We start from the raw sequence: 13,505 nt of genomic DNA, 5'->3' as shown, positions 1-13,505 counted from the left end.
CTTCGACTTTGGTGTATTTTGGTAGCCCTATGGCAATGCGAATGCATGTTTTGTTGATGCATTCAAGTTTTTCAAGCTGGGTCCGCGTCATTGACAGGAAGGGTAGTCCATATAGGAGCCTTGAGTGGACGAGCGTTTGTGTGAGCCTTTTAATTTGACCTTCGGATAGGCCCCAGGCGCAATTTGTCAACTTTCGCAGCACTCTTATTGTCTGTTTCGTAGTGCACAGCGCTTTTTCTACCCATTGAGTGGACTTAGCGTTTTCTTGATATATAATGCCCAGTACCTTAATGTGCTCTTTGTGCTGTATGCTTGTGTTGCGTACAGTAAGTTGGATTTTATCTCGAATAAATTGCTGCTCGCTGTGGTTTGTAGGTTTCAGAACAACTACAAATTCTGTCTTTTCCGGTGAAATCTGGAGACCTTGCCTGTCAAGGAAAGTGGTGATAACATCGATTGCCTTTCGGAGTTGCTGCTGTTGCACAGAGATGTCTCGTGCGTTACACCAAATTGTAATGTCGTCGGCATAGATTCCCGCCGAGATGGACTTCACTTGGAAGAAAGGCAAGTGGGCGCATTATTACGGTAAACAGTGCTGGAGAGATAACGGCTCCCTGCGGAACTCCGATTTTGTTGGAGTATGATTAACTGGTGAGTCTATTTTTATAGAAAAGGTCCTGTCCTGGAGAAAACTCTGGACGTAATTATACAGCCTTCTACCAACAGGCAGTTCTGACAGCTCTCGTAGTATATATCATGGGGCACCGAATCGAAAGCATTCTTCACGTAAATACTTACAATAGTGCTCGGCCAATAAGGTGAGAGGTTCTTTAGTATGTTCTCGTATAGGCGCCGGAGTGTGTCTTGAGTAGACATGTGAAGTCTAAACCCAGTTTGGGTCCAGTGATAGTGCTCCCCATTTTTTAGCATCCATGTGAGGCGCTTGTTTACCATTCGCTCCATCACCTTTCCGATTACTGACGTTAACGAAATTGGCAGAAGGCTACTTGCAGTCGTCGAAGGTTTGCTTGGTTTAGGCAGTGGTATAACATTTGAATGTTTCTACTCTTTAGGAAGATTGCGATCTTCTCATGCTTGATCGATGATGGAAAGAAGAGGTGTTAGTTGGTTCTCAGTCAGTTGTTGTAATTGTTTGTAGGTAATCATATCTGCGCCCGAAGCTGTTTTACAATTTGACTCCTTTAGTGCTATTATAAGTTCATGAATTGTGAAGGGAGCATTCATTATATCGTTGCTTTGTTTTTCCTCCGGCCACTTTGGATACTCCGGATACCTTGCCGGTTGTGGAAAAAATGTGTTGGCGCACGAATCAGCGGTTGGTGGTGCTGATGAGTGGGAAGCCAGAGTTTTTCAGCGGCTGTATGAGTTTTGTCCCGACCTTCCGATGATTTGACAATGTTCCATAGCCTTTGATTATTAATCCTACCATGTAGCTGGTTGCAGTAATCCTGTTACTGTTGCCTACATAGCTTGCATGCGTACTTTGATGCTTGTCTCGTAAGAATCGTAAGCTTCAGGCGATTGCGAGCAGATTTTTTCCGTCCTGTATGCATCTAAAGCAGCTATGCGTGCCTCCCACAAGTTTAAGAAGTGCCTATCGAGCGCAGGCTTTTTAGGAATCTGTTTGTAGATTTTGCTTGCCTTCGTGGTCGCTTTTCGTATATGTTTTGTAAATTCGTCAAGGGTGACTGTTTTAGGGCATCGATTCATATAAGACCAATACTTGTCCCAGTCAATGAAGGAACACTCCTTTGACATAATAAAAGTTTCTCCCCAGGCAATCACAATTGGTAAGTGGTCACTGTCAATATTGTCGGGCCATATGTCCCAGTGCGTATCTTTTGGTAGGTGCCTAACCCACGTGAGGTCCGGCGATTTATTATTCTGATTCGCGCCACCAATTCTTTTGTATTGGCTTGGCGTGTTCAGAAGGCTAAAGCCGGCGTCTTCAAAAGCTTTTTTGAGGTGCTTCCTTTTGGGAGAATCTTATGAATATCCCCAGAAGACGCATGGTGCGTTCAAGTCTCCCAGAATTAAGGTTGGACTTTTAGGGTCTATTTTACTGAGGGGTAGGCTCCACATTACTTGATTTGGGAGGGCTGTAGCAGTTTAGTATTTCGTATGTCTTGCCCTCTATTTCGGTACGAGTCTCAATGCATGAAAATGAAACTGAAGAAAGGAGGTCGTGGATCGCCGGAAGGTTCTTCTTTGTATACGTAACACATCGACCAAATGAAACGGCAACATAGCCTGGAATAGGGCAATGTTTACCCGGTTCCTGCACGCAAATGATATCGGGAGTTTTTTAGAGCGTTTATGATGTAAGTGAAGTCATCAACTTTATTGGGAAGACTTCTCGCATTCCACTGAACTATCAGAGGCATGATTCTAAATCTCTGGATTCTTCTTGATCTGCACTTGCGATAGGCCTGACACGTTTGTTACCTTTAGCCGACGTTTTTGGTTTGAGTGTCTCAATAATGCGTCGCATGTGCTGTAGCTGTGCAGAGAATTGCGACGCTCGGAGGGGAGTCGCCCTTGACTCAAGGTTACAGCGTCTCTGGCAGCGTTTTGTTCTTTCAATTGGATAATCACAGTTTTAAGTTCATCAATAGTTTTCTGTTGGTCACTATAAATTTGCAGATACTTCTTCTGGGTGTTTCGTAGTTCCGCTAGTTCTTGCAGAACGCTTGGATGAGTCTGCGGTGCAGGCGAGGCATTATGTGGAGACTGCGTGTTATGCACCTTAGCTGCATATGTGGTGGGGGACGCTAGCTGCATCGGAGGTTGTATTGCCGACTGCGGGCGCGTCAGCGGTGTGAGTGATAGTTGATCGGTTGCAAGAGACGGAAAGTATTCTTCCTTTGACTGTTGTGTCTTCTGGGTCTTTTTGCCTGATGCACAGCGGTTCGGTGAGGAATAGGGTGCCGCTGGCTTGTGTGGTTTGTCCACTCGCTTACGAAGAGCAGCAGTAGCTGCTGCTACGTTTGTACAGTCAGGCGAGGGCGAGTCATGGGGTCCATTGCAGTGTATGCATTTCGGAGTAAAGATAAAATCTTCCGCATGTTTCGTATGGCACTTTGTGCAAACTCCTGGGTCCCTTTTCGGGGCTGTGCAAACATCAGCTCTGTGTCCTATACCTAAGCAGTTCAAGCATGACGTTATCTTGGGTCTGTATTTGTACACAGGGAAACGTTCTGATTCGAAAGCCACGTATTCTGGCAGGTTGAACCGTTGAACGTGATTAGTGCTGTGTTAGACGACCCGAAAGGCCATGCTGACGCGATTTCGTGAGTTGAACTTGTCAGGCTTTGCATTAACTGCTCTTCAGTTAATCCTTTGATTCTGTGAATGACGCCTCTTATGCGCCCTTCACAGAGCGCAACATATGTATTAAACTGCACGATTTGATCATCAATAATCAGATGGTCCAGGTTCAGCAATAGATGTGATGCTTGCTCTGTGTAGCAATCAACTACTGCTAAGTTAGACTTGGTGAGGAGTCTGCAGTGAATGTCCAACCCCTTTATTTGAGGAAGACTTAGGCGGAGTCTATGCGCAAACTGATACGGCTGAATCTGGGTGATGTTAAATGTTTTAGGCCTCAACATTATCGTCTCAAATAAGGTCTGCGGTACTGGGGAGGTTGGTGGCTTGGATCGCGGGAGTTTTCGGTTCGTTTACTACAGTCCAGCTTTCCTGGTCGTCCATAGCTGTATGCTCGGATGCCGCATGATGTTCAGCAAAAAGATGTGGGCTTACTTGGTTTTCTGTGATGGTGGGGCCGTTTGGTGGTGTGTCGCTCGGAAGCACTGACCGGGATGATCCTTGGGTGGTGGGTTCCGCTGGCTGGCTGTTAGAAGCATCTTCCAGTTGGCTGAGGGGTTGGAATCTTGACGGTGCAATCATCTCCTCTCTTAGGTGGGCTCCCTTACAAGGGGAGCCGCCTCGGTGATGAGCGGAACAAGAGAACCGTTGACAGACGCCAGAAGCGTTTGTTGCATGCAGCAGCGCGCCGCGACAACCTTCCAGCTCGCCGGTCGAGAAGCGTCTCCAAACTCGAATCGTTTGAAGAGGCCTGAATCACGGGTGATGGGAGCGGCTACAGGAAGATGGTGCCACTTGCGGCGTGATGTCACTCGTCTGGTCGCGCTGTGACTGGCTGCTGCCTTGCGGTGGTGCGATGGCCGGTGCGGCTCGCCGCACCTGCTATGCCGCACTGCGATCTCTGCATTCTGTGCTGACCGGTTGTGCCCTCGTGATCTCTGACGACAGTGCAGCTCTGGCCGACTGGGTTGGTCCTACGCCACCTCCTGACGCCGGTCCCCGTCGACGACGACAGCGTAGCTCTGGCCGACTGAATTAGTCCTGTGCGATCTCCTGTTGCCGACAAGAGCTCTCGCCAGTGGGGCCCCGTCCTTGGACTCCTGTGACCGTGTTTTACCTTTCCTTTCTCTTTACTTTCGTCTTCACTCACTGTCCCTGCACATCTCTCTTTATATATATATATATATATATATATATATATATATATATATATATATATATATATATATATATATATATATATATATATATATATATCTTCAATCATAACCTTTTAATCCCTCCTTACCCCCATCCCTTGTGAGCCACTGTTGAGGTGTCGCACCAGATGCAGATAGTTACGGGGCTCACTTTTCTTTTCTTTTCCCTTTTATAACCACATAAGATGCGGCTCGCTTTCGGCGAACTCGCTCGCTGGATTCCATGCCGACTGGTTGTGCCCTCGCAATCTCCGACGACAGCGCAGCTCTGGCCGACTAGACTCGCCCTACTCCATTTCTTGAGGCCAACAAGAGCTGTCGTCGAGTGGTGCCCCGTCCTCGGACTCGTGCGACGAGGTCCATCTTTCCTATCTCCTCTTAACTTCCGTCGCTCGCTGTCCCTGCGCCTCGCTCTCTCTTTCCTCTCTCTGAATATGCGCTTTAATCATATCATTTTAACCTCTCCTTACCCCTATTCTTGTGAGCTACTGTTGAGGTGTCGCACCTGATGCAGACAGTTACGGGGCTCACTTCTCTCTTCTTTTTCCGTTAAGGACCACATGAGAAAAAGACTCGCTCTCTGGATTTCAAGCCGACCAGTTGCGCCCCCGCGATCTCCGACGACAGCGCAGTTCTGGTCGACTGGCTGGCCCTACGCCATCTCTTGCCGCCGGCAAGAGCTCTCGCCGAGTGGTGCCCCGTCCTCGGACTCTTGAGGCTGTGTCCATCTTTCCTATCTTCTCCTTCCGTCGTTTTCTGCCGTTCACTGTCCCTGTGCATCGCTCTCTCCTTCCTCTCTCTGTCTCTTTACATTTTAATCGTATTCTTTTAACCCCTCCTTTCCCCCATCACTCGTGAGCTACTGTAAGGTGCCGCACTCTCATGCAGGCAGATAGGGGGCTCACTTTTCTTTTCTGTTCAGGAATCACATAGGATGCGATTATACGTCATGAAACGTCACCACTGCGGCTGTCGCATCGTCGCACCGCACGCCGCATCGCACAAAAAATCGCATGTCTGTCTCGCGCTTAACTTGGCATCCAACTTCGCGTCTCGAGACCGGAATACTCCTCTGTGAGAGCGAAGCTAACTTGTGTGGGGCCAAAAAAAACCACATGGACACCAACGTGCTGGCCGAAGTCTTTCAACCTGTATTGAGCAAGCTGATGTTTGCAAGAAATGGCCACAACTTTTTCTCGTCTTTTCATGCTTTCCTGTGCGCCATTATCTGCAGCACGCCGTACGTGCCCCTGAGCTTTGTACAGGCTTTCGACCACAGCAACGTCTCAGGAGAGCCAGACTTTTCAAGACGAGCCGCAGTGCGCTATACCGTCTCATGTCCACGCAGGAAATTAGTGCCTGCTAAAGATACCACCCCTCCCCCCCCCACCCAAATTCCTCAAACTAAATTCCGCCTATGCTTTTCTTTGTCACTGCCTGGTAGGCGACAGCGGTTCGACGCTGCAGCAAAGGAATTCGTCGGGGCGAGTTCTGGGAATGTGGCACCTTCAGAATGAAAAAGTAATAGGTAACGTATAGTGAGGCTGGAGGTTTTGATCAAGGATCCCACCCACTGCTATCTGTTGTGGAGGTTTTAGGACTTCGCCGTTACCGGCACCGAGGGACTCGGGAGGAACATGCCGAGCATGAAAAGACCAATGAGGAAAACTGTACAGAGGTTGATTCTAAATTATTTGTAAGCGAGCGAGCATTTCTCGCCACTAGGCAAAGATCTATACAAAGATGTCCTACACCATGAAGATGTCGTCGAAGGCACTCTCTCAGGAGCACACTGCTGCTTTTTGTCCTTTCGCATTCCCTAGACGCCAGGCCTAGGGAAACACGGAAAAACATTTTCACGCAATCAGATCATCATTATTGAGGGTCCTTTTACCGGCACCACCCCCCCCCCCCCCACGCACACACACACAACCCAAAACAGGTGTTGTTCCGGCCACGCTGTCGCATCCGGGGAATCATGCAGCCAGCGAACGGGATGTAGCGGGTCCGTCGTGTCGCTGCTCGGGCTGACCACCCACACTGTCGAACGGTGGTCGCAGGCTAGGCAACTCCAGTGACACGTGCTTGGTCACCTGGCGTTGATTGGTGCGTCGGTGACCTCTCAGCCAGAGACGCACAGCGTGGTGGTCCGAGGTGCGTCTTCGGTGGAAACTCGGCGTCGCGGCCTCGGTGTACAAAGGCGCCATGTGTCGCATTTCCGCGCCGGCACAAGCGACAGCACTGCTGCATGGAGTAATTACAATAACGCACCTCCCAATACATGAAAAACAGCCGGGAGTCTTCGCGTTCCTCCTTATCGGCGGCTGCCTTTCTTCTGTCTCGGCGCCCGCGGTAAAGGCAGGCTCGCCGATCGCAACACGTGGCACCTCACGTTACTGAGAAATGTTTACAGAAGTATGTTACACGTTACAGTTACAGTTCCGAAATTGTACTGACTACGTTACTAAGTTACCATAAAAAGTAGCACGTTACCGGTAACGACGTTGCTTTTAACGCGTTACCGCCAACACTGTGGATAATTCATATCTGAAAACGTAACGACCCCGTTAAATCTAAAAAGCTCTTTAAATATTCTTTAAAATTTTGCTGCAGCCTTGTATAGCAAATTGCTCTGGCAATGCATGTAATACTGTAAAGCAATTTTTCACGTTCTCGCATAGACCTTCATCAATGTATGTTCTCCATCTGTAAAGAAACTCTTCGCTATTCCCAATAAGATTGCAGTATGAGTGTCGAGCTGTTTATTGGATCATTTGAAAACTCAGTTGCCTTCCCACAGAATTATCAACGGTGTGCGAATATCCGAGTTTTGAATACGATCAAGACAATACCTAATGGAATAATTCGATTCCCCTTTTAAACAGCTAAGGTATTCGAAAGTTCGAATAATTTTACAGGGCAAATAGATAAAGCACAAAAAAGGCTCACCGCGCAACTTGTTTAGGTTAGGGTAGCTGGAACTGTCTGCCTCAGTTAACCACTGGTTCGGGTGCTTGGCTGCTGATCGAAAGTTCGCGGGTTTGATCCGGCCCACGGCAGTCATATTTTGATGGAGCCGAAACGGAAGTACATCCGGGTACTACGAAATGAGAGTGCACTTCAAAAAAATCCAGATCACCAAATTACCGGAGTTTTTCACTGTGGCGTCTTTTTTAATCATGTGGTTTTGGGAGGTAAAGCACCACTTGAACGCGGTGGTGGTGATGTTGTTGCCACAGAAACGGTTAACCTGGCAGACCTGGCCGGCAATTTTCCGGACTAAACGACTTTTTTCATGTGGTTCGGCCCGCTATATATCGCTCAACCCTGTCTCTTGTATAAAACGCGAGATTATGTGAAACCCTTGCTTTCGCATCGAACGTGTAGCTGCCGCAAACACAATGTCTTCACAGCATCTGTGGGGGAACCCACCATTCTCCATCAACGCCTTACCACAGGCCTTTAGTTTGAACGTTCACCTATCTTTCTCCAAAAGCAAGCGCAAGTTTACTGTAAAGAAAATTGTCATCTCTGCTCGTGAAAAGCTGCATGAAAGAACTTTCAAGCCAAAAGGAAGGCATCGCCTTCTTGCTCAGTATGGCCGCGTATGCAGCAAGTGCCCACAAACATGCCTTATTTGGCCTGCTAAACCTGGCTAATTAGCTTCACATGTAAGCAATTGTTCACGCTGTACATTTGCCATTTTCATACTACGCCACACGTTCATAAACTCGTATCGTTCTGGCGTGCAATTCACGCTAAGCTACGAATGGACACCCAAATACTCCGGTGAAGAAGCTCTTTAGGGGGTAAAGACTTGACCGGCGATGTATCGACGTCCACACTCATATCACAGCACCTGCTACACAGCCATAAAAAAAATCCCCGCATGTCCACGAAGTGAATGATGAGGACTAGGCGAAGCTGGGTCCTGTGAGGATACAGTCGTTCGTTGTTTCAATGATCTTTACTTGCGCGTGTCTATCTACATAGTGTAAGTTTACTGCGATAAATGCACAATAGTTTAGTATTTCGTGCTTGAAATGTATCAATTAATAAATAAACATACATTGATCTTGTTCAAATGGTATGCTATAATTGAAATCAAAGGCACAGAATGGTTGGTTGAGAAGAACATGTCACTTTAGTATTTTGAGATGATTGGTCCATTTGCTAGCAGTAGAAAAAAACTAACCCCGTAATTCTTTACTCGAGGTCATTCGTCTATATTCATGTATGCCCGTGTAGCTTTGCCTTGTTGGTAAACAAACAGCATTCGTTAAGTGTCTTCGGTACCTTGCGGATGCAGAATGTCTCTGTAAATGGTTGGCAGCCTACATGTGCATTACTGCTGTGGACGCCCAAGTTGAATATGTCTAATATTCAGTGGCATCACTGCTTGCAAAGATGCAAATTATCCTTATAAGTAGAACCATGTCTGCGTAATATAATTATTGAACCTGTGGCAAAGTAGCAATTATATCTCTCTCTAAAGCACATAATTTTAATGTTTGATACCAGTGGAAAGTATATGCATAACACGTTTGTAGGGTATGCGAGTAAAAAATTTCACAACCGAATCTAATACTAATCAAACATGGATGACAACCAAACAAATAAGAATACATCTTTATTATTGTTAGAATAGCTCTTCTATGGTAAGGCAATCCTTTTCAAAAGAGTTTTATAATGCAATAATATTTTATTTGGATCGATAGCAAAAAACATTAACAAATGAATAGTGTCCAAAAATAAAATGCCCCAGTTACGCAAACTAAGGCTACCTGGTACAACCAGTGACGGCCTACGAGGTATGCTGTAACCGAACATTGAAATACCGCAGTTATAGTTGATAGTCTGCGCTTGTTCTTGTCTTCTAATTGTTCGTATTTTCCACCATGTAGTATATATACACTGATCATAAATCAACAACTGGCCCAATTGTCGCCTTTGAGAATTGAAGCTGGCACTTTAACACCAAGTTTTAAATGAATCTGAGTCATAAAATCAAACAGTGATCATGATCATGAATTTCTGGAGGAGCATAGCAAATTAAGGACAATTTCGCTTGGTGACACTAAAGTATTAAATGGAAGCACCTTTATCTGTAATTAGTACGTCATCGATACCGCTGTAAAAAGTTGGGCTGCATGTACCTTAGTAATACAATATTTCAAAGCAGTGCTCCCTCGGTGCTCCACTGTGTTCTTCTTTGGGGTTTTTTCGACCAGAGTTGATTATTCAAAAAGTAGCCAAAAATTTTCAGTGTTTTGAATATGCGCAGATCGATTATAATAGCCAAGTTAAACTTTATTCTGTGTAGTATTTATTACCAGTATTACCATATTTTTAGATGCTCATACAACCCTACATATTTGATATGTCTTTAGGGATGTATTTTACACCATGTATTTTTGTTCGCATTGAAAATGATGAAGTATGTAAGTTTTTGCAGTAATGAAAGCTTTGAGCAGCAGAATCGTAACTGTCTTATGTCCATAAAAAACCTACCTCATTGATATGCAATAGGTAAGAAAAAGCAATAAAAACTTCGCACATCACAGTCATCCGACCATAAAAGTTATCATTAACGCTAGGGGGGGGGACCTCAAGATTGAAGCACGTGTTTTATCAGCGTGAGTAGTCTCGTGTCATTTTTTCACAATGATTGGGAACCTGCGCTAACAAAGCAGCAGCAGAGAACGGGGTCTTTCAAGATGCGATTACAAAGCCTTGTCGATCCTAACATAATTGGCACTGGTCACTTTTCTGGCAGCCAACGCATGGTGCACAGCACAGAGATTTCTCGAGGAATAGGTGAAAATACACACTTTCATTCACAAATTTTTTCGCATTCCCATGGCAAGACAGTTATTCTATCACGTCGGCAAGCTTATTCAATATGCGCTAATGTGAAGATGACATTTTAATTCTTCATAAAACCACCACCAGAAAGTGAGGAAAGTAGTTTGAGTTATGTGGGAATCATCTAGGATGACTCTGTAAGGATGCATGCTAGAGCAGATTGCGTAAAAAATACAAAGAAGCAAGCGAAGAACAAATTAGCGCTCGTATATTTTCTTTGCTGCTGGATTTTGTTTTCATATTTCCCGCTACCTGCTCAACATTATATCAGAACTATACACGAAGAATGAATGTTTCACAAATAATAGGCCTAATTACCCTACCATTTGAAAATAACTCGCATATACACGCCTTGAGAAAGGTGAGAACTTGTAATAGCAGCTCAAGTGTCGTAATTATTGAATTTAACAATTTCATTGATATTGCAGATGTGTAAGCAATAGCGTAGATGAGCATGAAGGCGCAAGCTTATCACAGCAGGGTGTCATAGAAGGAACGAAAACACTATACAGAATTTTGGTACTTTCTCTTTGGGCATGTAGCTTTTTTTTAATCTCCAGGACCTGTATTACCCATTTCGATAATGTTGCCAAGGTACCGAACACATTGAACTATATCACGGCTAAAACGTTTGAAACTATGACCTTGAGCATACGGCATATTCATACCTAAAAAGCAGTAAGCAGGCTTTACTGAAACAATGTATTGCATAGCGTATTGAGACATGCTCCTTATGCTTTGGCACGGCTGCATGTAACGGTGTCAGAGCAAAAGCCTATAGGAGCAGCCATTCAACTCGCACAGGTTCCAGAACTTATCTCTAATAAGTGATGTGCTGGATTTGTAAGAGCTGAAATTGGAAGCGGTAAGGGCACCTCCACACTAAAAATCAATCACCAAACACTGCATACAGTCACAATAGCAGTTGTGTTTCATCGATAACATTGAACTCGGAATGTGAATTAAAGGCAGGATAAGCCCATTATGGAAATATCGGCCGTCCGAACGAATATTACAGCAGGTCTCTTCGTCTCTTCTTGCCTCTGCTCGTGATGGAGAGCAGCTTAAAACTCCGCCTCGATATGCTTTTCTAGACAGGGAGTCGAAGCGATGTTTTCCATTTGTGAAGACAGAGCTGAGATCAAGAACACGAGGATGATGGTCCCCCACTGGGCGACATGATTTCCCTGAGACGTAATTGGCAATCGAGGAGGGCACGGAAGGCGGCGTACTTGGCGTCGTGGAACCGCCGCTCGCTGGCACGGGGAGCTAGTACTTTGCCAGAGCCACCCATCCCTAGCATGGCCTCAGTGACGCTCTTGTAGCGGCCGCTTGCACTGGCCGCCAGGATGGCCCCACCGAGTAGAACCGATTCGGTCTCCGAAGGCAGCAGCACCGGCATTCCTGCATTTGGAAGACAGCGATGAGATTATGGTTGAGGAGAATGCCGGAGACACCTCATCAGTCGACAGACGACAAGATTCGGCGAGACGTCGTGACGATTTCCAAGAATTTTCAACTTGTAAATAGAAATATTGGCAGATCCTACGTACATTGCGAACAGATGTTACGCAAAGCATGAGGGTGGGAGGTGATTGTGTCATAATTTTTTATTTCTAGAAACGTTACAAACAGGGGCTAAATATATGTACAAATGCACCCACAGATATACGTTGAGCAGCCACATATATTTTACATGACCAGAAGTTTACTGTGGCGTAACGATGCCAACAACATCTTGGATATTAGCAACAATAGAAGTGGTAAGGTAAGATGAAGCGCTGGTGCTCGCGAAGTGATAGCCGTGGACACTGTTATATAAATCAACTTCAGTGCATGGCAACAAACTGCAACTGACATTCACTCGAAATGGCAGTAGTATGAAGCCTGTATTATGGGAGTACATATGTAATCTGTATGAAATTCTATAGCCGGGCACTATGGGGTCTTTTTTAGAAGTGGCTCCAAAGCCTGGAGTGGTTTCGTGGTAGAATACCTGATTGCCACGCATAATGCAGGGTTCAATTCTTGATGGGACTCGGAAATTTTTTCTTCCCATTTTTCGTGTGAACACTGACAATATCAGCTTTTTCTAAAGCTCACGCAATAAAAGTTCCCATTTATTTTGTCGCGACTCTTGACAAGCTATTACGGTCAGCTCCCTGTGCCACATGCCAACATATCTGTGAAACCCCCACGGATATGTGCCACACCTCTGGCGCAAAAGGTTTTATGGCGTACGGAACAGGATATTGACATAATACATGTCGCTACCAGTGGGTCATATTAGTGAAACTATCTTATTTCATTTCGTTTGTATTAAATGCGAAGCATTTCTTAGCGAACTTGGGCGACTTTATTTGTCTAGCCGCCTACGACCTTTAGCTCTCCTGGCTGTTTCGACAATCGAAACCAAAAGCGGTATGGCATAACATGATTGTATGATAGGCATAAAAGACTAGTCATAACAGACAAATCATGACATGTATGTCATGAGTTTCATGATTTATGTTTCATGGTCCTGTAGCTCTTGCGGTGGTTTCGTTCACATGTCATGTTGCAAAACAGGTATGGTAAGACATGATTGCATGGGCAACACAAGTGACAGACCCGAACATGAAAATCATGAGATGCGTGTCTTGTAGAAACATGACTACATGATACGCTCATGGTGTGCCCGCGTCCTTTTCGCTACCTTCACATATTCCAAATTTAGTATTACGTCACATGAATGGATGATGAACGTATGTGACTGGTGCAAAGAAGATATTTATGAGATGTGCGCGATGAAAGAACATGGCCTCAAGCTATACACAATAGGCATCAATACACTTGGATGTGAAATGGCGCGCCGACGTTGGTTTTGTCGCGTTACGCCGGTGGTACCACGCCAGGCGCCTATCTGCCTGTCATTTGCTCGCAGGCGCTTCATTGCTTTGACGCATGCACCTTTGAGCGCACCCGGTGTCTCTCCGTCACAAAGAGAGGCCGATGCGGTGCTGTCTGGGTAACGATGGCAGCGCGAAATGCAGCTTGTCACATTTCGCGCCGTTTACCGCCTGGCTTCACTGACAGACGCTGGTTGCGCTGGGT

The 13,505-nt window shown here is 45.7% G+C and overlaps 1 protein-coding gene across 4 annotated transcripts in view; it reads right to left on the bottom strand.

Annotated features, from left to right (window-relative positions):
* Positions 1–9,160: 9,160 nt before the first annotated feature.
* The window catches only part of LOC119181192 (FGGY carbohydrate kinase domain-containing protein), a 167,785-nt gene continuing 163,440 nt past the window's right edge, over positions 9,161–13,505 (bottom strand). For all 4 annotated transcript variants that reach the window (XM_075882985.1, XM_037432373.2, XM_075882987.1 and 1 more), the window contains one exon: positions 9,161–11,816. In XM_075882985.1, coding sequence (XP_075739100.1) covers positions 11,554–11,816 — 263 coding nt within the window. In that variant the 3' untranslated portion in view covers positions 9,161–11,553. The remainder of the gene's footprint in view (positions 11,817–13,505) is intronic.

The sequence above is a fragment of the Rhipicephalus microplus genome, unplaced genomic scaffold (genome assembly GCF_043290135.1).
Source record: "Rhipicephalus microplus isolate Deutch F79 unplaced genomic scaffold, USDA_Rmic scaffold_14, whole genome shotgun sequence".
In the NCBI taxonomy this organism is placed as follows: domain Eukaryota; kingdom Metazoa; phylum Arthropoda; class Arachnida; order Ixodida; family Ixodidae; genus Rhipicephalus; species Rhipicephalus microplus.
The sequence above is the reverse complement of the archived record's forward strand: the minus strand, read 5'-3'. Positions and strand labels throughout refer to the sequence as shown.